A 23,461-nucleotide genomic window follows, 5' to 3' on the forward strand; every position below is an offset into this window, starting at 1 on the left:
CATAAATATTCATTGGATAATTAAATTCAGTGTTTTCCTTTCTAGGAATTTTGAGTGTAATATGTTGTAGGTTAAGCCCAAAGTAGTAGCAATCCTAAATTCCAAACTGCATTTGCCTTACTCTTGGTATGGGAGCCAAGAGCAATATAAAAATCTGTGTTACAGAAGAAATGTAGAGCATTTTCCATAGAGCTTAATACAGTGAGACTTACTAATGCTATATTTTATATATGTCTTTTGATGATGTACTAAACCAACTTCTCTATAACATACCAGTGATAGGGGAGCATATTTTGGAGTCATTATACCCGTGTACCCATGTTGTTGGTTTCTTCACAAAACAAGCAGCTTCCAAAGTGTACAACATTTTAAAATTTTGTGGTGATGCTCAAAGCCTCAGTGACAGCTTAGAGGAGGAGATCCAGCCCAGGCCTGAGCATGCTTGGGTCATACAGATAAGAAGGAATGACAATAATGTATCAGGATATCCTCCCATTTAATCAAACCTGAAAGTTCCACAGAGCATCCAGTAGTAATGCTCAACCCTTTGGTTCCTGAGCAGAATGAAGAGGAGGTCATGGTGGAGTGTCGTGTGCGGTTCCTGTCCTTCATGGGAGTAGGCAAGGACATCCACACCTTTGCCTTCATTATGGACACAGGAAACCAGCACTTTGAGTGCCATGTTTTTTGGTGTGAACCTAACGCAGGCAATGTATCAGAAGCTGTTCAGGCTGCTTGTATGGTAAGTAACCTTCTTCAAAGGCATCTAATAGCACTTTAGATTTTCGCTGCCTCCATAAATTAGCACTTTTTCAAATTTGTAGTTATATTCATTTCAAGGCAGAGAAAAGAAAGATAGAAATAGGAATTAATATTATTATATATTTAATCGATTAAAATCCAAACATTTTAATGTTTGAAACACCAGCTTAGTGAACAATGCCTTACTCTTTATTAATGCCTACTCTTAATTATTTTCTCTCCTAACCTCTGCAGCATCTATGTAAATTAGAAATATTTTCTTTCACTACACAAATTATCTAATGCCAAAAAAACATTTTGCTTGTATTCATGTTTCGAAATCCAGAAAATAATCCTTTTTCAAGAGTAACTGAACCCAGAAAACTTACTTTTCAGTTTTCAAATGGGTATTTATATGATTTATACCCATATTTGTTGTGTGCTAATGGACAGTTTCTGCCCAAACATTGACAGACCAATTTCCAATTAACTTCAGCTGAGCTTTTTGTCACAGCCAAAGCAGATGTTTGACTAATGAGAAAATATAGAAGTGTTTTTGAAAGGGTCAGTGAAGTTACTTGCTCCAGAAATGGTTACAGAGTGGCTTTGCTCTGTTGCAGTTACGGTATCAGAAGTGCTTGGTAGCCAGACCTCCTTCACAGAAAGTCCGGCCACCCCCGCCGCCCGCAGACTCAGTGACCAGGAGAGTCACGACCAACGTGAAAAGAGGAGTCTTGTCCCTCATTGACACTTTGAAACAGAAACGTCCGGTCCCCGAGATGCCATAGCTGCTTCACAGAGAAGGTTCTCCCACCAAGTGACTGAAGATTGCAGTGGCCACCCTGAGGCAATTGAACGGACCATGTCTGCCCTTCCATTGCAGTTGCTGATGCTTTCTCTTCAGAGAATTTACCCCTATGGAAACAATGTTACACAAGCATGTTCTCTCCTTCCTGCCACCATCGCCTGATATGAAAAGAAGCATGAATAATTTTTTTGCTGTCAGTGAGTTACATCATGGGCAATGGAAGGTCTGTTTGATTGTAAACACATGAACATTACCTAAACTCACACAAAAAAGAGAATATGGCCACGTCCCTCCCAGTGAACTCGTGCTAAAATCTTTGGAGTGAATGATGCCTGAATTAAAAATTTCACCTTCTTGAGCTGGATTTGTCATAAACCAATCTTAAATCCTACAGCACTTTGCTCTGTTTTCAACACTGGAATACGTATCAAGTATTAGCTACCATTGAATTACTGTAGATTAAATACCCAGTTTTATTTTTTACAGAACTGCACCTGTTAGTTTTGAATTGTTTGTCAGCATTGGTCTAGCAACTACTTTAACATCTCCCTGACATGTTTTTGAATCGTAGTGTCATTTTGTCATCTTCTGGTTACACATTATGGTCTTACAGAAGAATTTTGTTTAAAACCAAACCAATGATGAAAAATACAGAAGTGTTTTCAGTTATTGAGTTGCAGGGCGATCCAGTGAAGCTTTTAAGCTTTAAACAGACAAATTCAACTGCTGGCCATTAAATTTATTCTCCTAAATCTATCATTAATTCATCAAAAATAATTTGTTTCATGGAGGGCTCAAACCAATCAGGAATAAGAAGAAGTAGTTAGTGATTTTATTCTCTTACAACTGTTATAGAGACTAAACTATTCCATACCTTTTCTATACAAGTGTTTGATGAAATGTTCAGTTCAGTCTCTGGTTGCATAATTCCCTCTTCCCCTTGGAGTTTGTTGCTGAATACTTAGCATGCCAGAAGAAGAAGAATTACATTTCTTGTTATTTACAAAACTTCCTGAAATTTATTTTACTTTCAATGCTCTTGTAACAAAATAAGAAGAGAGTTGTTTTTTAACAGGGTAGTGTTTCAGGTAGTACAATTGGATTTCACTGCTTTTGCTCCATAGACTTCATCTGATTGATTTGCTTTACACACCTGCAGACCCTCAAAATCAGCCCAGCATTGCCCTCAAAATTGTACCTCAGGCTGATTTTGAAATGCAGTCCTGCATCTTCAGTCTCTTCCTTTGTCATCTTCTGTCTAAACCTGCGGATTGGTACAGATTTTGGAACATTATGTTTAACTAGTGTTAAAAATGTTCTGCCTCCATTTATAGCTAGGTTCCAAACTGTAACTGTCTCCCAAGTCTGCAAATCTTGAGATAAAGGAGCACTGGCAAAGTTCTTGTTACAATAGCTCTTTTTTTTTAATATGCAAGAGACTGTTATAAACAAACTATTTTCTTTTTTATTTCCTTGTTTGAAGAAATTAATGACCACACCTGGCGAAGTAACTTAGGAACACAACAGGGAAATAATGATGATTCAAGAAATTTCTGTGCTGAAAAATGCAGGAAAATCATTACCAAACTCAGTGTGATGTATGAGCAAGTGTCAGGTGAAGGCTGGCTATGCAACTATTGTAATTAAATTTAGCTTTCTACAATACCCTCTGAAGAGCTGATTCTCTAAGGATCTCAGATCTCTTCATGACCACGATCCTGCACCTCGGGCACTGAAGCAGCTCTTTCCCCTCTCAAGGCTCACACTCTTGCCACCTCCTTTGCACCACCTCTATGCCTGCACAGCTGGAGAAGCTGCTTATGCTGAGTGCACGGGGAGGGCTGGAGGGGAGGGGGTGCAAACAAACCCACCTGTGGCTGAACTGACCACGGAGCCAGATCACAAAGCATGGGGATGGCAGCTTGCATATAGCTTATGTAGTTCCCAGTCCTGATCCCAGTCACCCTGCTAGGAGCAGTGTAAAACTCACTTCTAGCACAGAATCACAGAACTGTTTGGTTTGGAAGAGACCTCAAAGGTCATCTCATTCCAAACCCTATCAGAGGACACTTTCCACCAAAGCTGTCTATCCAACCTGGTCTTGAATATTTCCAGGGATGGCTGCTGTCAAACTGTGGTGGCTAACAGGTACCCTTAGGTAGGATTGTGAAGTTAAAAGTTCCCTTGTTCATCCTTGTGCTAGTGATTCACATTTTATTTTATTTTATTTTAAATTAAATACTTTGACAGTATCTTTTTAAAGTTCCTGCTGACAATGTCATGATTTGAGATTGGCAACTGTTGTACAGCAGTGAATTAATTTTAAACAGTATAATGGAATTTTTTCATTGCATCTGCACCATGGTGATTCTCCCCAGGAGAGATCCAGACTCTCTTTAACTAAACCAACACTTAGCAAACAGCAGTGTAAAGGTTCTACGTCCATGTTGTCAAGGCTAGGAACATCTGGTTAGCTTTCATTAGCAATGGATGCAACTGCAGGCAGGGCTGAGGAGAAGACAGAAGGGTATTTGAAAAGCTGTGCATCACTCGCCAGTGTATGTTTTAAGAGGTTTGTCTGTTAACAAAATGCTGTTGATTTTGCAAATATTTAAGTAGTGTGCTTGATGATTTGACTATATGTGGCCTTTTTGCTTCAGTAGAGCTCCTAATTCTCCAAAAGACTTCATATACACCCAGGTGTTTGCAGAATCAGAGCCTATTGCAAAGCCTATTATTATCTTTTGTTTCACAATATATTCAGACACTCTTTTTACCATGGCCAAAAAAAGTATGTATGAGGTGTGTGTGTGTTTTTGAGCAACTGCAATTGTTCTAGTTGATGTTATAGCAACCCTTCAGTTATCTATGCATTTTTTATAATACCTAGTGATTCTGCAGGCCGGCAGCCATGTTCACTATGCCTTGTATGTCTGATGTCATATTCTAACTTAACCTGTTAAATACAGCTTAAAATATTTTTATTTTATTTATTCTATTTTTACTGAAATATCCTGCTTTATTATGTTGATGTATTGTCTTTACTGGATGTGCTCTTGTAACATTCTCCACTCTGTATACTATAGGTTGCCTAAAAAAAGGCAGGCTTTGTAATTATTTATAGTCACATTTTTATTGAAGTCTGTAGAAGAATCATGTAAAGCAAAGCTAATGTCATAATTTTTTTCAATGCAAGTAGTAAGTTAGAGGTATCACATGTCAGTCAGTCATGTCATTAACACACCCCCTTGCAGAAGCAAGGAGATTTATATTCACAGTCAATGACTAATAGATAAAAGCCTTTCTTTTGAAATCTGTAGTGCTGGCTGTAGGTTTTATTTAAGCCACTTACTGTTTCATTTACAGGGGAGCAAGGAGGTGTGGGAGATGCAAGGCTATGGAGGCCACCTACAGGGTGGTTAACTGGGAATGACAAAAATAGCATAGGAATAGCACAGAATCCATTCACAGTGAAACAAGGTTTAGTGATATACTGCCTGTGCAGAGTCACCTGTACCTACAGAAATATTATGCCCTTCAGTGGCAGAGGAACAAAAATTGTGGAGTATCTAATAGCTCACACCAGGGCTGTCACTAAGGGTTCTACATTTCTTAATTTTATCAAGCATTTCATAGATCATTTACCATGGAATCTAAAAGTGTTAGTACATCACCCATGGAAAAGAGAACATTGTCATTTCAAGAGCCAGTATGGGCACGGCATTTCAGCATTACCTCCTTTCTTGGGCACATTAATTAACACATTGTCACATGTGCTGTCCCATCAACCCATGCAGGTTTGATTTAACAACAGTGAGACAGAAGGAAACAACACTGTTTATTAGCAGAGCCCAGTCTTACATAAAAGTACATGACTGACAACAAAAAGGACAATTTTCCCTGCTGTTGACCACTTCTCCATATTTAAATGTAATCTGTTCTGGAATAAATTTAGCTGCATAAAGTGATTGTCTCAACTGTTACTGCTCCATGAAACTGCAAAATTATTTTGTTCAGAATGGTGCTTGAGGGAAGGGAAGAACATACTGGTGGTTTAGAGGCAATAGCAGTACTCTGTAGAGTTTTGTATGTGGAAAGCTGAATCAACAGTTTCTAGTTAAAAAAGACAAATAAACAACTGAATTACAGAAAAATAGTTACATAAGATGCAGTTTTACTGTAAAAAGACTGTTACAGGCATCTACCTACAAGCCATCTGAAGCCAGTCCCAGGTGTTGCCACCATGTGATGTTCCATGCTTACAAAGTAAGCTGCTGACCTGCAGTTGAAATATTCACTCTCTGATATTCGTGGTAAGCCATGAAGATTCTGACTGGTACCTCCATACTGTGTCAAAAATGCAAATTCCTGAAAGCAAGATGAGGCCAAGTGAGGGACATCATGGCACATATGACATAAGTAGCCCAGAAATTCTGTTATTAGACGCATGTGTGTTGTTTTACAAGTAATTTCAACTTTCATAATGAATTATACAGATCTTGATTTTTTTAAAAAAGATCATTATTTAACTGCAGAATCTCTTAAATTTAAGCATTTAACAACCATATTGTGAAAAAAAAATCTCCATAGTGTCCATTCCTTCCATCCAACATGTAGAATCTCTCCTCCTCCTAGATGGTTTTGAAATAAAAGAAGATTTTTTTTTTCTGGTTCTACACATGGCATGTGTATGGGTCTAAATCTATCCTAACAAGTTTATTCAGAAATAAGAGTAGAGTTCATTGTATTACTGGAGCAGGCAAGGAGCATGGATTGCTCACAGGGATATGCAGAGGGTGAGGGATATCTTTGTATAGGACAGCTGGCTCAGATTAAAATGCTGTAAGAAATTTTCACTGATTCAGTGAAGCAAGGATGTTTATCAGATGAACAAGAGCCAGCTGTCTACACTGCTGGGGTAATATCATTCACATCCTTTCTTAAAAAAGGTACTGCAGTGATACTGACTGGTGTGGGTGAAGACAAAATAGAGATGTTATAACATTTTCTCTGGATGGATCTAAATGCAGACCCATATGTCAAATTGGTTAAGTCCCACACTACAGTGGTGATGCTCCTGGCAACACTCTTCCCAAGTATCTGAAAAGGTTGCCTAGAGGAAAATTTCTGGGCCACAGATACCTTTGTCTTTCTGTATTGCTGTGCTGTCTCTTTCATTTTTACAAGTTCTAGATACAAATCAGGTTTACTGTTAAAAGTATCTCTGTGCCTCCTTTTATCCTCTACTCAGATTAGAAGACAGTTGTAGATGTTTTACAGTTATTTTATCTTTGCTAGCAAAAGGGAGCAGCTTAGAAACAGCCCACAGCTGTTTCTAAAGACAGGCAGCTACTCTTTGCCCAGTCACTATTCAGCTGACTAGCAGTAACATTTACAAAAATGTTACTTTGACAGTAGCAGCTCTTTTCAACTAAGAACTGTTTATGTTAAGAAATTGAAAAAAAGAAGTTATGAACCATGACATAGTCTGATGTGACATTATGATGACAATCCAGTGTTTTTAGCATGAGAATATTTGATCTAGTTTTCACTGTTAGTATTTCAATGTACACTTAAGAAGAAACCAAGAGAACACACACTAGAAAGCCTATGCATGGGCTTTAATGTACTTGGCCAGTTTCCTGGACAAAAGTTCACATCTAGTTTTAGAAATACAAGGCTTATTTTTCTGTCTTAAGTGGAAACTCACAAAAATGGTATCTAGCACTTGTAAAGAAAAGCCACTTTAAAAAATTCAGTCTCACTTTAAAAACATCAGTTTGAAACTGATTACCTGTACAGGTTTAGACACAGTGAGGGGCTGGGTATACGATTTAACTTGTTACTTCAGACTGTATAGCAACAGGCTACAGGTTTTTGACCTCACTTCCCCCAACAATCTATCAGCCTTAGGCAGCTGAGCTCCATTCACCTAAAGTGTGATTACTGGATGAGAAGTTACTATTTAACATCGATATTTCCATATACATAGCCCATAATCTGGCCTTGGGAAAGATATATTATCCTTGCATAAGTATATACTGTAATTTAAGACTACTGATTAATATACAGGAACCTTTACCTTCTTTACAAAGGGAGGGCAGAGTCTGAAGGTTCATACAGCCAAGTTGGCTTGACCATTTTTGACCAGGGTGGTGGAAATATCCAACCACTTGGACTCTGTGCTCCAGTGTGGCCATGAAAGCAACGTTGATACCCTGGGTTTGTTTCATTACAACCTTTCAAATGGTGTTATCAGTGAAGGCAAAGTGATTGTTGGGGGCTTCAGTACACCCCTGTTCTGTTCTGTGCATGCCTTTGAGCATGTGTCTGTCTCTCATACACCTTGCCCGGAGGTGACAGATGAGATGTTGGCTTCTGCACTTTCAGAGGTACTGTGTGTCAGTCAGGGTTCACAAATTTCTTCAGCTCTACATGGCTGTCTGTTCAGGGCACATTCTTTTGCTTTGTGTTACTGGCTGCTTTTGTTTGGCACACCTTCTTTTGTTGTATGTTACTGGCTGCTTTTTTCCCCTGCAGTCTTCTGTGGTGTGTCACTGGCTGCTTTTTTCTCTTGCCCAGTCTTCTGTGGTGTGTCACTGGCTGCTTTTTTCCCTTGCCCAGTCTTCTGTGGTGTGTCACTGGCTGCTTTTTTCCCTTGCACAGTCTTTGCTTTTGTGGGGCACACATGTGTTTCTTGTATCTTACTGGTTGGGCTTTTTGGGCATATGGGGCACACATGCTTTTCTTGTATCTTATGGGCTGCTTTAGACACAGGAGCTTCAGCCTTAACATTAGCTGCAGTTTGGCGGGGATGGAGCTTTGCAGCTTTTGGCTTACTGTCACCAGCAGCAGCCTTACGCCTACGTTGTTTTACTTTTGGCTTTTTCACCTCTTCTTTTGGTTTTTCTTCAACAATGCCATCTAGTAGAGCTTTTGCTGCAGCAGAAGCCAAAATGTCTTTAGCAGACACTTTTTTCTGAAAATTTCACAGGAAACAACAGTGAATCTAAGCCACAATAAAGAGCTTCTCAGAATTTACTCCATGAGAAAAAGAGCAGAATCTAGCAGAAGGACTTAAGTCACTTATGTGATAAATGCTAACCAAACTATTTATTCACAAAATTAGGAACTTGTGTAAAGAAGTACTGGAGCATTTGTTCTTCAGAGGCTTTTTTCTCTACTGACCCAAAGAGGGGAAGCTCAGTTCTGGGCTCTGTAATGTGTGTCTGTCTTGGCAACCAGCTGTTTAACCCCTTAGCTGGCTCCAAGCCCCACGCGGCCGCTTGCTCAGTCCCCCACCCATAGCAGCAGGGAAGGAAATGGAAAAGTAAAGCCAGGGAACTCCTGGGTTAAGATAAAGATTGTGGTACCCTGGGAAAGACCACTGGGAAGACCACTGCCATTACTGCAAAAGTCCTCCCTTCCTCCTCCTTCCCCCCACTTCATACAGTGAGTAACGATCTCACAAGGTCTGGGATATCTCTTTGGTCAGTTTGGGTCACCTGTCCTGGCTGTGTCTCCTCCCAGCCTGCCACACACACCCCCAGTCCCCTCACCAGTGTGGCACTATGAAAAGCACAAAAGGCCTTGGCTCTGTGTAAGCCCTGCTCAGCAATAACAAAACCATTTCTAGGTCATCAACCCTGTGTTCAGCACAAATCCAAAACACAGCTCCACACCAGTCACTGTGAGGAAAATTAACTCCACCCCAGCCAAAACCAACATATTCCTACACTGACCTGCTTTATAATGTGCCTGTAAGAACAAAATATCCATTGTGTGTGTGTGTATCAGAAATACTTACTAAAATACAGTAACATTAAACATGAATAATTTTCACAGTAATGAAAGTTCTTGCTCATAATACATAAGTAAGGAATTCTCAAACTGGGAACCAGCTCAACATCCAAGTATATAAAGAGCAACAATGGGGGAGAAACTATTTACAGCTAGCTAAGAAGAACATTTCTGTAAACAAGGAATTTCAGTTTAAATTGTAAATACATGTCTTCTACTTTGTGGAAAATGTTCATTTGCTGATTCACCTAAAGATTGGCCATTGGAGCAATTGCTTCTTTGTATTAGAATTTGACCCAAAAAAATTACTTGAATTAACTACCTGCAACAAAGATGTTTGTTTCTCTGGAGAGAGACAATATGGTAGAGAGATGCACATAGCATGATTAACTAAAACTCAGACCAAGTTTAAAATATTTAATATTGTAAAGAAAGAGGTCAATAATAGGTAACTTGAAAGGCTTTTCATATGTAATTCTCTTACTCTTAATAAAACCTAACTTGCCCCAAGAGGCAAGCTTCTTTCAAGCACTGTAATTGCAGTATGACAGAAAATGGTACAAATAACCAAGATCTCCTATCTTTAATTTGCAATGAAATTTGGATTAGTTCTTCCCCACAGCCCTTCCACTTTTGATGGAAAAAAATGTGTGTTTTTCTTAGAGACAAGAGGAAAATGTTGATGCTCAGAGATGCAAACTAGCCCTTTAAGGCCTTTCCTCAGGAATCATGCCAAGACTTTTCCGTTTACTCAGCAAAAGTCCCCTGCCTTTCAAGCTAGATTTGCATATGCCTTAGTTTGGGAAGGAAACATATTCATACTTATTTTATTCAAATTATAATAGTGTCACCCTTAGGGATTAAGACTTCAGTTGCTTGGATACTGGAAAATCTTGGTGACACATATAACAAATACGTTTACTAGTTCCCTTTATCCTGAGTCTAATCAAGCTGTGCATTTCATTCCAAAGTGTGATAACAGCAATGTATTTCCTCTAGATCTTGCTGGCACTAACTTGGATCAAGGGTCTGCTCTGATCACGAGCTCCTGAACAGGCACAGCTTTTAAACTTGTGCTCAGCATAAAATTCCAGAAGTGGCACATTTCAACTGCTCACCTGTCTATTGGTCTTAAGACAACTAAAGAGCAGCCAGGATTTTTATTTCAAATGTCCATTTTGTTCTTCTTCTGTGCAAATTTGCAATACTCATCTTCTGTGAAGTGATTTTAAATGGTTATTTTCATAGCTTACCTCTCTCTCTAGAACAGCTAGGAAACAACCACTGGAAATTTCTGATGGCTCCATTTTGAAAAACATTTCAGTGGAAGACTCTGAATCAGAGCAAGTAGAAAAAATAGAAGGAATAAGCCTGTGAAAAAGAAATGGCAGACCAGAAAATAATATTTAAGAATAAAAAAGAAAATAAACAAGGATACATTAAAAGTAATTTTCAAATTATGTCTTTCAGTAACATAGCTTTGTCATTATTTTTTTTTAAATGGAATTCAAGAAAGGCACAAGAATTCATCTTTTTAGAATTAAGTAGGTTTTTTTTTCCATTTTTTCAGTAATTCCTTTTTTTTTCCCCCAATTATTAAGTATATTAATCACCAGATAATAAATACATAATATGACAATGAAAAACTATGTTTTTTCTCAGGTGTGCACTTACTGAGTGATCAAGTTGTCCCTGAAGTTGGGGAATGGTCTGAAAACACTAAGGAGCTTGCAGAAATAGTAGAAGTTTTGACTTTGAGTTATAATAATAATAGTAATAATAATAATAATAAATATCATAACTTAGGTTGGGAAAATTTGCTATTTGTTCTAATTGAGGGCTTTTTCTTCAATTTCACAATTTTGCAAGAACTAGCCTCTTCTGTTCCCCTTGAATTCCAGAAATGTCTGGCTGTTATAAAGCAGTCTCAAGGACTTTGCTCATAAGGCTAGCAAACTATACTAAGCTGTCTCAGTACAGAAAAACACTATCAAAGTGTCCTTTTGTAATTATAATTCCCTCCTCTTCACTGAGGACTGTAAGATAAGAGTCCTACTCCTTAATGCTCCACTAACTCTCTTGTGACAGGGCTTTATTCAAAGATGGTTACAGAGAAATGTATTCAATATTTGACAGCAATATCCTGATTTGGCTGGTTAGTTCACTTTTAATAGGAAGTCTGAAAAACTGTTTGTTTCCAAGTTCTCACCACAATCTGGATTTTTTTTCTATGTTCCTTGGAACTTGATAAAACAGGCTACAAAGCTCAAATCCTCCTCGCATTACTAAATAAAGCTCTTATGTCTTATGACACAGATTTTTGATTTTACATAAGCTTATTCAATGGAAAAAACCTCAGTGGTAATCTTTTATTGATGTATACAAGTTACTGTTCACCAGGAATCTCTTCAATGACCCTGAAAAATGATGTAGAAATTAATTCAAATTTGATAGGCCAAAGCAAAATGCATGAGTGGTTTAGACTACTCTATACACACCTGTTTGCCATGTGTACTCTTGCTTTAGGTAAAGCTGCTGCTGTAAACTGTCATATCCTGAAGGTAAGTTCAGCTTAACCAGTGTGAACATGTTTTAAACCACCCTTAAAACTGCACAGCCCTAAAACCAACTGTGTGACCCCAAACTCCAAGAGAGCCTTATTTTGTTTGGCACCACTTCAGTACTGCAGAGTAATTCCAAAAAGATAAAATGCACATAAGCAAAAATGCTTTAAGAGTTTCCTGAAAGCCCTCAAATTTCTTGGAAAAGGGAATTATTATTTAGTAGATCTTTGATGATCATACAATATGTTTTATTATGACTTGTCTCTCAAAGATACTGTAAACATGGGGGTTAGTAACTGCAACAGCCTTTCATTCTATACTGCACTGTTTTAGTCAAGCAAGTTCTCTAATTAATTCTAAGAAAAGGGTAAAAGGAATTTTTTTTAAGTAGTACATGCATCTTAAATGGTTTGGGCTTTCATCTTAAGCATAATCACTCTGTATATTTTATTTATGGCAATCTATTACTGCTCTGTTTGTGCTGATTACAGCAGCTTTATTGTAGCAAGGACTATGATAAAACATCCAAGATACTGCATGACAGGGAAGGAGGAACTGAATCTGAAATTGTCATTTATGAAACTCAATCAATCGTCAGTCACAAATTTGCTCAGGTCTGAAAAAATCCTAATGTAATTTTATTGTCTTTTTCTTACCATCCAAGATTGCCTTTTTGAAAGTGTAATATGATTTGGTGCTTTGACAACATTCATGATGCTTCTCCACAACAGTGAACAGATTTTGGCTTAGCTTTATGGGGAGGGAGGGGTTTTACACAAGGGGGATTTTTGAAAAAACAATTAAAGCTCCAGGAATGTTTTTAAAAAAAAATTCTATGTTATAAACTTACATATTATTTATATTCAATAATTTAGAGACCATTACATTCCAAGGTTCCCCAAGTTCTCCCCATAGAGTTATAGCTGCACAGAGGTCAAGACAGACTCCAGAAAATTTCAAATTCCAAAGGAAAACACAAGCAAGAGGCCATAAATGCTTTTGGTCTAGCACACCATCATTGGCAAGACATACCCTGATTTCATTCCACTTACTGTAAAAAAAATCAAGCAGACTGCTATTTTCTATCAGTGAATTTGAAAAAAGATGCACTTTGTTGCACTGTGTCTTATGAATAACATACAACTTTTAAACCTTCTTTGGACTGGCCACAGTTAATATTTACTCTTTTAATCATGCAAAATTTAGTTACACTGAATATTTGAGCCACAGTACCTTTCCCTTTGATAGCCAGACTATTAACTAAGGTAATATAAAATCGAAAAACTATAGTATTACTCTTCTGTGCTTTTTACAACATGAACTCTTTTAAACCTGCATCCAGTAATCCACTATTGTATCTATGTGCAAGTGAATGCCAACTGTTTGCACTTACGTGACTGAAAGGAAAATACAGAAAATACCCATCAGTCTTTTACCAATTCCTCTGGCTGACAGAGTGATAGCTAACGGGTTGTAACTACATATGAAGTATACAGCATACATACTTTTCTCATCTAAGTTTGTATTTTCCATGATTGCACAGGCTGATCTCTTACTGTAACCTGTCCTTCCTTCTAGGAAGGACAGGTTACAGTATTCATCTGAATACAGCAATGAGCAATCCTACAGCAAAGGGTTCTTATTCTTCTGTATGATTCTTACAATTTAAGATTTAATTTCTTTTTCCTTTGAAATTGATCATTCTACTTCAGAAGCAGAGAGCATGCTAGCAAGGTAGTTTCATTCTCTGAACACTAATACAATAATAGCAAGAGCTCTATCTGAAGAATGTTATTTCCAACCAGTGATACTTTCCTCCCATCTTAATTTCAGATGAACAAAAATATTAGATGAGAAAGTCAATAGAATACCGGTAAGTAATCTCATAAACAGAAAGAATGGCATGACAGGCAGCAAAAGCTATTTTAATTTCATGCAAGATACATATCAGTCTAAGATAAGAATTATGCTACAATTCAAAGTCATAATTTAATTTTTCCACAGATAAAACTATTAATTCTGTACCTATATGGTCGTACTTTAGCTCCCTCCACTCCAGATTCCAGTGCTTTTTTCACTACAAGTTCATTTTCTTCTGGGTAAACTGAGCAAGTGCAGTAAACAATAGCTTGTACTTTGTTAACTACAAAACAAAACACAGCTTTTTTACTCTTCAGATTCTTCATACTGACAGTGGTTTGGTAAGGATTAAAAGCATCATAAAAACTATGTCACTTTTACCTCCTGATCTCTAGTGTTTTTAAATAATTAAAATATTTTCAAATATTTGCAGATTTCAGCACAAAGTCAAAGCTGTCTCCAGTCTTTTCACACAACTACCACAGAAGAGAGGAAAAAAGTGGCAGCATGCAGATGGAGGGAGACTATTTAAAGAATTTCTAAAGCAGAGTATAACTAAGCCATAAGCCAGTTCTCTACAAAATACTGAAGAGTATTATATTAATATCTGGCGGACACTATGACACAGAAACACCTTCAGACTGGAGGAAATCATTGTTCAGGGGGTTTGGTTACATGCTTATTCATAATTAATAGAGTAATTTGCGCATTTTTAACTATATTAAAACTGGTGATAATACAATGGAATTGATAGCACAAAGTCTTCCCAGAAAGTGGGAAACTAGCACACTTACATTTCAGTGCATGAAGCAACTCATTAAGCTGCCTCTCAGCAAGAATCCTGAGTTTATCCTCAGACACAAATCCCTGGAAAAGGTCTCGTAGCAATTCTGCATCTAAAAGCAGAGAGTACTAAATTTAGTCTTGCAATTTGTATTAGTGTCTAAAAATTCAGTTGTTTGCAGAAGCAGACGTGGTTATTACTGGTTCAGTGGGAAGGTAGGTTTTACAAATTAGAATACCAAGGAGTGCCTGATTTATTTGCTTTACTTCTTTACCTGTAATTACTGGTGTCTCTTACTTGCTTCTAGTTCATGAGAATTGTACAGTGAAAGGATTTATACAAACAGTCAATAAAGGAATGTAATCAAATAGAAAATTATGTACATGTTGGTATCTTCAAATAAATTTTCTGCATATATCTTTTTATTTAAAAAAAGCTATACACACTCTGCTCCCCAGAATCACCCTCAAACTTTCATACTATCAATCTGAAGCAGTCACAGAATTATGCAAGTTAATTTATATATTTTATAGTAATTAAAATAAGGAAGGTTTCTTTAATAAAATTATACAATTTACGGAAGCCCTGCACTGATTAGACTAAAATACTTGGATCTATTTCTACCAGAAAGCATGAGCTAGATATTGTATCAAAATTTACCTCTGTGTTCACTTAAAATAAGCTCCATTGGATTGCCAGCACCCAGTTCAGAGCATTGTGGTATCAGCAAAATAACTTTTGCCTTTTCAAGTCTTGGGTCTGTTGGCTGAAGCTCAGTAAAATCTTCATGTAACAACCAAATATCTGAAAAACAGGGAAAACTCACCACTTACAGACTGCAAGCAAGCCTGCCTACAGGTGACAGAGGTGAACAGACTGTGGTGTTACACAGAACTGGACAGAGCTGGAGCCTGCTAGATTCAGATTCCCACAGTATGGCCTATGGATTCAAGCTGATTGAAAGGCTGCATCTTCCACTGAAAAAACAGTTAATGTGCTGCATTCTGTCCTGATAGTATCCTCCAGGTAAACTGGACAGGTGCATGTGTTTTGGATTAACACTCTCAAACAGCTGGAAATCAGACTGAAAGCAAGAGCCAAAACACCAAAAGTTCTCCGCTACCAGCTACACCAACTGCTACATAGTAGCTACTTCTACAGAAAAAATCACCAGTATTTCAGGAGCTTGCATCTATGATACAGTTAGACTGTAATTAACTTGACGGTAGCTGAAGAGCTATCAGCTCACCTTGTGACAAAAAAGTTGTTAGTGCCATCCCCAAGCCTCCAAAGAAGGGCTCTCTGAGTTCTGACAAAATTAGTCCATATTTACAGATATCACAAACTGTATCTCAATACTTCTACAAAATACCAACTGTTTTAGCACCTACTTGTGCATCCCATGTGACTGAAACTGTTCATCAGTTCTTCTTGTTTTACTGAAGATTTCACACCACAAACAAAAATGCTGCAGCTGCTGTCGTTTGTCAGCACTGACATATGGGCAATGGTCAGGTGGGAACCCATGTGAGCCATTATAATGTCAGCACCTTCACTCAACAGCGCGCGTGCCGAGTGTACAGCGAGGCTGCGAGACTTGTCCTACAACACAATGACACAAAAATTAACTATGATCAACTATCTTGGTTTCTATGAATGCCAACCTTCTTTTCCAAATGAGGAAAGTCTTCCATTGTTTTCATAGGAAATGGAAAAGAAAGGAGGAAAAAAACTAATCAGGGATATTTGCTAATCAGGGATATTTGCTAATACAGAATTAAATACATTACAAAACCAAGCAGTCACTCAATAAATTTAAATAACTTAATTCTAAGTAATACAAGAAAAAGCATAGTATCTACAGGTGAAATTAAAGTACATATCATCCTCGTAAGGAGGAACTCCTACCAACATCTTGTTCCAGAAAAGACAAACACTGGCCACAATTCAGGCAGAATTCATCCTCTGAGGGAGCTTAACAGAGAAATGCAAAACTATTCACATAGCTCTTGATGATAATTACAGGAGAAATGTTACCCTTCAAGATTTTGCTGAAATTTGAACAGAGAGGCAGACTGGAATGCAGAAAGCACAAGACACAGTTCCACAATAGTAAATGCTCTTGTACCAGTAGTGATTAAGAGAAAATTTTATCAAATTACTTAAAAAGGCAAGGAGTGACGATACTGACCACAGATACCAGGTCTTGCACCAAATCTGACAAACTGATGATAAATGGAAAGGGAAAAAGAAAGTGCTAAGCCTTTAAATTCACATCACTGTCTATGTACACAGAGCGTTCAAGCAACACCCTACCCCACCACAGAGATGGAAGTTTTGATGGTTTTATTTACTCATTTTGAATACTTTTAAGTAGTTACACTCAGAATTTGTTCCCATTACCTACAGGGCTGTCATCTATAGTTCTTTTCTGTAAGTATTGTATTTAAAATCTACAAACTGAAATGGAATATTGAATACTGAGTCACTTTTTAAGTTGAGCAATAAATTTTGAGGCTAAAGTTTTCAGACATCTAGTGAAAATGCTGGTTGAAATGTTTCTGCTAGCATTTCAGATAATTCATGGTTGTGTTGTTGCATGGTTACTGCAACTCCCTACGCTAGAACAGAAACCTCCCACCAAACTTCACTGGGAAGTCTAACAATGGCAAGTCAGTGGGGGTTATGGAGATCAAGTAACCACACTGCACAAAATACAAAGAATTGTGATCATTCCATCACAAACATGCATTTGAAGAGGAAGAAATATTACAGTAGCATACCACTCTCTATTAACTGAGGGAAAGCACATGGAGTTATATCGAAACTTTCCTCACATTTTCAGAAGTGAGACTGCCTCTTCTGACCATTTTTATATTTACTTCAACAGCTCTAAATTTAAATTTAAAACATTCTACTAACTTAATTGCAGCTATCAATTAAGCATTGACATTTGTATGCTAAATTTAGTAAGTGGATCCGTTTGTAACCTAATCATTACAAATGTCCAAAACCTTATGAGAGTTTATCACTGCCTGACTGATTTAATAGAATAGTCACACAATTCACAACCTCTTTCTAAACCAAAGCAATTATTTCAATGTTCAGATCATCTGACTCAAGGCTGAACATCAACTCACCTGCAGTAAGAGTTTGCAATCTGCAAAAATATCTAAATTAAGCAGTTCTTCTTTAAGAGAGGAAGGAAAAACCAATACATCTTGGCAATGTTGGTCCACAGCATATGTGTAGTGGTCAAAGTCTGACACAGATTCAACCTTTGTGAATCCCTTCATCTCCAAATCTCTGATAACATCTTCAAGGCTGTTAACATACAACTCTAACCATTAAATATACAAGAGTTACTTAAGCAACACAGTTTACATTGATTATAAGAATTTTTTACTTCTGTTATCGTGTGTTTATACATATGCATACATATATAGGTATAAAATGCTGTCTAATGCAGGAGGGAAACTTACTCTCCTTTAGGCATGTAAGTTCTGGTTTGAAACAGTTAATTTAATAAGTCTGATACAATTAATTAAAAAAGAGGCATGTGTCAAAAGAGGATGATTCAAAGCATCAAAACAGAAATGTCCATGTGCTCAGGAGACGCAGTAGTAAATTTACTGCTGGATGCTTTAGTTCTTTCAATTGCCTTCAATCTAGCCCAACTCACCAATAATTTTAATGGCTGACACTGAAAGAATCCTTGTGTAAATGTAATGAAAGCATAACTGCTGAGGTTAGCAATTCAAATATCATAAAGATTTAAAGGTATATATAGCAAGAGATGTTTCTTGAAATGCTATTTCAGACAGTGCCATAAGTTTATACAGTACATTAAACATGGGATGGAAGGAGCAGCTTTTATTTATTTCCTATTTAAGGGCTCTAAACTCACACCCAAAGTAAGGTACATTATCTTGAAGAGCCTATAACCTAAGCACTGAACACTGATCCAAGACAAGAGTAGTAAAACAAAATTCTTAAAAACGTTACAAAACGGATTACCTGTCTAACAAAACAGATAACAGGATAATGTGGTATGTGGTTCATGTACCAGTTAGTACAGAACTGGGAACAGCAGTGTTACATATATAGTAACCTAGAGAATACACGGATTTTAAAATGTGTATTTTAATTTAAAGTTTACATTATCCTTACAGAATAAACAGCAGGTTTAAGTATTGTGTTTTAACATCCTTTGTCAAGATTATGGTTTACACTAAGACACCTGCTTTTAAAGACACTTTCTCTTATTTTTTGTCACCAAGTTAACTCACTCATATTTTTTTTCTAACTTTTTTTCCTCATTTATTTGAATGACCCACACAAGCAACAGAACAGGAAGAAGAACTGTTACAAAAGAGTGTATAAATACAACTACTACAATATATAAAAACTTAAAAAAAAAATAACACAAGGGTACTGCACTAAGCAGAATTTTCCTGTAAGAATTTTTAATTACTGGTAAAAATATAACCTGGAAATTCTAAAACAAGTATGTAGCAAACTATATCACTTCATATGCAAAAACATCAATATCAGATGATATTTTAAAGATCTTACCTGATTTTTAATGTGTTTATCCAAAAACAGATAGGTAAAGCAGAAGTCCTTTGTTCCTGCTTCGATATGGTTTCTGGTACAAAGTATTCAATTGAAAGAGCATCATGTTTGATGCGACATCGTGCTAGTGCAGCTGCCAGTTTGGTCTCATAGCTATAAAAACAGTCACAAGTTTAGTAAGTTTTATAAATGTTTTCTTCAGCTGTTAGCATGCAACATTTCTGTTACAAAACCATCTTGCTCAGAAACCAGATCCAAAAGGGACACCTTCTTCTACAAGCTGCAACGGAAAATACAGTTACAGAACATTTTTTACCCCAGACAACAGCAGATGCAAGGTGGTAGTCAATAGCTAAGATTATTTTATTTAAATCAGGCAGAACTGGAATTATAGCAGAGGTCTCTCAAATACATCCATTTTCTCAGACAGCTAAAAAAAAAAATCTCAGTATGTTTTGGAACTGCAATGTGTGGAATACAACCATCAGATTCATTTGCATGTTTTAAAATATAAATACATACATGTGCAGAATGAGCATTTGATGAAAGCTGACCCCTAAACATGTACAAAAACAATACAAGTATGATGGCAACCAGAAGTCACTTTTATTATTATTACATGAAAATGTCTGAGAAAATATTTCTAGTCTTTTCTTCCCACAAGCTTCATGCATATTACTGATACATGATAATACAAAATAAATAAAAATTGCTGGTGAACTACTTCAGATATCTTATTCACTGCCCTCCAGAAACACCTTGCACTTAAGAGATTAATGAACTTTTTGGGCCATTCTAAATCCAGCAGCAACACAATTTTGTCTAATAAATGCCTTTTGAGTTAAACAAAATGTTGTTTGTAGTTTGATGGAAAAGATAATAAATATTAAAATGTTTCTGTATTCTGGTTTTTGTTCTCATTATTTAAAATAATAAATATTTAACAAAGTTTCATAGTAGAAGTACTGCTAAATAGATAAATGTTATTCCATTCCATGACCTCTTGATTCTATTACACTTGCATTTATGAATATTTACTGAATATTTAATTTCCTTCCTAGAATTGTATGAAAGCTTTAATAATGCCAAAATAAGATAAGATGCCTGCAAGATAATCCACAATATAAGGATGGTTTCTTAGCTGCATTTTTCATAACTATATAAATATGAATGTTTGCCTCTAAACTAGTCTCTCATTAAAAAAAAAGCCCACAAAATTTTAAGGTGGAAGACATGTTTATTAATTACCTTTAAAAGGCACTGATTATACAAATCTTCATTTTTGCTGATCTGTATCAACAAAAAATAGCTCTTTGCACATATACCTGTATAAATAATCCCCTATTTCCTGAACTTCTGCTACAAGTTCCTCTTCAGCAAAAATCTTTCGGTTTTGAAATTTTCGGTCTTGTAGGTCATAAAGCATCACAACAAGCAAGCTGGTTAGCTCATCTGGCTGCAAGAGAAAAGCAACTGGATAAAGGAAGTGACCCAAAGCATGAATTATTTCTGAAAAACGATCCATATCAAACAGCAGACTCCCATGCAAAAGGCATTAAAAACCCTTAAATGCTTACTTGCAAGAGTATGAAAGTAATTACTTGTGGAGAGTTAATAAAACACTTTTTTTAAAAATATTTGAGTTTTTAAAAATGTATTTGAGTTTTAAAAAATATTAAAAATATTTTTAAAACTCAAATACATAACTTACAAGTTGTTTTGATTATCAAAATTAAAAACATTCTCCATGCACGCAGATAAAATACTGTATCTTAACTTCTAATGTTATCAGAATTGAAACTTGAAATTATTTTCTCTTCATAAAGTAGTTTGTTAAATAGCTAAGCTAACAAAAACTTCTTGTCTATGAATTCCTCTCTTGTGGAATTGTCCCAATACACTCAGTTGTAATAACCCTTCTGCTTGTGGGATATATATAAAATCTCTTTTCTCTGTCTAAATCTTTAAACCAGGGAGCATCTCCTGCTAAAGTACAATAATTTCTGCACTTCAGTTACTATTGTTTGCCTCATTACATCAAATTCTTACAGTTATTATGCCTTCTAAAATTCTTGCCTTCTCACAAATATCACCAAAATTAGTTAGAAAACTGAAGTTATTCGGGAGATACTACCAAACACAAGAGGTTAGCATAAAACTCTTACTTCCTTACAAAAACAAGCCAAAGATAATGGTGTTAGATCATTTGCCTGCTCACATCAACCTCCACAAACCATATCAGCTCAAGTTTATCTTGCAATTTTCAAAGGCATCAAAGAAAAAACTGGAAGGAACAGCAGAACATTCTGCCAGCTCTAGAATTTCTTTCCATGTCAAAGCAGGAAACCATGTTGAGAGAGTGAACTGGACCAGTTTTTGCCAGTACAATATTTGTATACAGTACTGTTTGCCCAGAAAATGAACCATGGGGTCAATGCATTTTTTGTCCGATGGGATTCACTCCATGTTTTCCAGCTACCATGGGTAGGAAGGAAACATTTTTTTCCCCTGCTCACAAGGGGACACAGCTGGGAAGGAAAGCACATGGACATGGATAATATCACTGAGCAAGTACTATGTTGTAGTGAAGTTCATGGCTTGCTCTCCCACCTTCTTTCTTTGAAGGCTTTGACTTCCAGCAATCAGTTACAACAGAATCTCACAACAGGCTTTGGAGATGGATGCTTTGGACAGCCATGTAAAAAGGTCAGCAATATTTCAGTCTAAGGCTGTCATGTACAACAAAGGTTGTTTTGAAGAATGTTGTAAAATCCTCAGAAAAGGTACTATTAGTAAGTTTTATTTTTAGTAAGTTTTATTTTAGTAAGTTTATTTTTACAGGAAATAAAAATGACTCAAAAAAAGTTCACTTACTATTGAGTAGCATGGGTAAACCTTACTATCTACCAACATTTCTTCAAGAAGATCTTGATCTGTAAAAAGAAGAAAATGTTGACAAGTTATGCCACTCTCTCCAATATTCTATGGAAGTAAGTCACTAAACTGTAATTTTAAACATCATGAAAATTGAGGGCAAATTCAATCACCAACAGTAGCAACCCTATGTAATTCATTTACATGAAAAAGAATAAAATGTTTGATTTCACAAATTCTAATAACACTTAGCTATATTTAAATATTTGAGGGATATGAGTAGTCTGGTAAGTATGTATATTCATCCATAATTAGGATGTGAAAAAAAGCACTGAGATGAGCTCAGCTGGTCAGAGCAGGGTGCTAGTAACACCAAGGTTGTGGGTTCAATCCCCTCACAGGCCTTCCTTGACAATCCTTGTAGATGCCTTCCAATTCAGAATATTCTAACTTGAAGCTTAAAAATCTCCCTAGATCTCTGCTGTCAGGCAGACATGGAACACTTATTTTTCCACGTTTTCTCTGCTGCATCATTTCTGTTAGCAATTCTTGGGTGAGTTTTGTACTTACATTTTAGAGTTTTGAAAGCCAGTTCGTAGGACACACGCCTGGACTGCTCATCTTTAAAAGCCACCATGGGAGACTCTGAGGTATCGCCATAGCGCAGCAGGATTTTACCTGAACTCTTTTCAGTACGAAGGCCTTGAAAAATCTTAGCTGCATTTATGTAGATGGAGTCAGGATAGCCATCCTTCCCAATCTGAGTCACTGCTCTTTTTTCAACAGATCCCTTTTCATCCGAAATTTTCGTTGCACTCAAGACTGAAGTACCATTTATAACATCCACATGTGAAGACACCAAATTACTTTCAGAATCTGGCATTTTTCCAGTTGCTGACTGTGTAAGTGCAAGTCACAATCCTGCTGCCTCTGCAAAAAAGCAAAGTTTGTATTGAATAATGAAATTTTCTTCCAGTAGAACACACTTTTCCCTTCCTTTTAGGGCTTTCAATTTTCAGGTTCTAATCTTGCAAATACATATATATGTGTATCATCTATATTTCTATACATCTATCATCTTACACATCAGAGAGGAGTATTTATAAGTGTTTTCTTACATTATTTGTTTTCACCAATGCACATGCAAAGACTGGTGACTTGTTTTAAAAAGGCCAGTGCTTTACAATCACTGGTCCTTTATGGAATATACACACAGATCTGATTCTGGGTCCAATAAGAACCATTATTAATGCAGGCAGAATAGCATCTCTTACTAGGAATTCTCCTTTAATAAAAAAGACACCATCATTTCAATGCAGACATCATGTCTGCAAAGAGCCATCCTGGAAAGAGCTGCAGTGAATTCCAAATGTTTGTCCACTAAACTGCATATCTGTTCTTAAAAGTGGAAAACAGAGATCACCCAAATGTTAATGTATTTAATGCATTACCTAA

General features: G+C 36.7%; 2 protein-coding genes across 2 annotated transcripts in view; one reads left to right on the forward strand and one right to left on the reverse strand.

Annotated features, from left to right (window-relative positions):
• APBB2 (amyloid beta precursor protein binding family B member 2) overlaps positions 1-6,214 on the forward strand; it is a 162,309-nt gene extending 156,095 nt beyond the window's left edge. The window contains 2 exon segments of the mRNA XM_054514594.1: positions 563-742; positions 1,362-6,214. Of these exon segments, the coding sequence (XP_054370569.1) occupies positions 563-742; positions 1,362-1,529 (348 nt within the window). The 3' untranslated portion in view covers positions 1,530-6,214.
• Positions 6,215-8,063: 1,849 nt separating this feature from the next.
• On the reverse strand, positions 8,064-22,889 carry NSUN7 (NOP2/Sun RNA methyltransferase family member 7). Its single transcript, XM_036382705.1, has 11 exons — positions 22,577-22,889; positions 22,007-22,065; positions 20,458-20,588; positions 19,133-19,285; positions 17,698-17,881; positions 15,949-16,159; positions 15,218-15,361; positions 14,568-14,669; positions 13,939-14,056; positions 10,603-10,720; positions 8,064-8,528 (listed from the first exon to the last, which is right to left on the reverse strand). The coding sequence occupies exons 1-11, from the start codon at positions 22,887-22,889 to the stop codon at positions 8,064-8,066; spliced, it is 1,998 nt and encodes a 665-aa protein (XP_036238598.1).
• Between the last annotated feature and the right edge of the window lie 572 nt (positions 22,890-23,461).

Source organism: Molothrus ater, chromosome 4 (assembly GCF_012460135.2).
Source record: "Molothrus ater isolate BHLD 08-10-18 breed brown headed cowbird chromosome 4, BPBGC_Mater_1.1, whole genome shotgun sequence".
In the NCBI taxonomy this organism is placed as follows: domain Eukaryota; kingdom Metazoa; phylum Chordata; class Aves; order Passeriformes; family Icteridae; genus Molothrus; species Molothrus ater.

Excerpts from the sequence above, each read along its gene's own strand:
- NSUN7 (XM_036382705.1), bottom strand. The coding sequence starts at position 22,889 with ATGCCAGATTCTGAAAGTAATTTGGTGTCTTCACATGTGGATGTTATA. Across the intron at positions 14,057-14,567 it reads GTTGCTTCATGCACTGAAAT|TTAACAAAGTACAAGCTATT; the intron begins GTAAGTGTGCTA and ends TTTGTTTTGTAG. Across the intron at positions 8,529-10,602 it reads TAGCTGTTCTAGAGAGAGAG|AAAAAAGTGTCTGCTAAAGA; the intron begins GTAAGCTATGAA and ends TGAAATTTTCAG.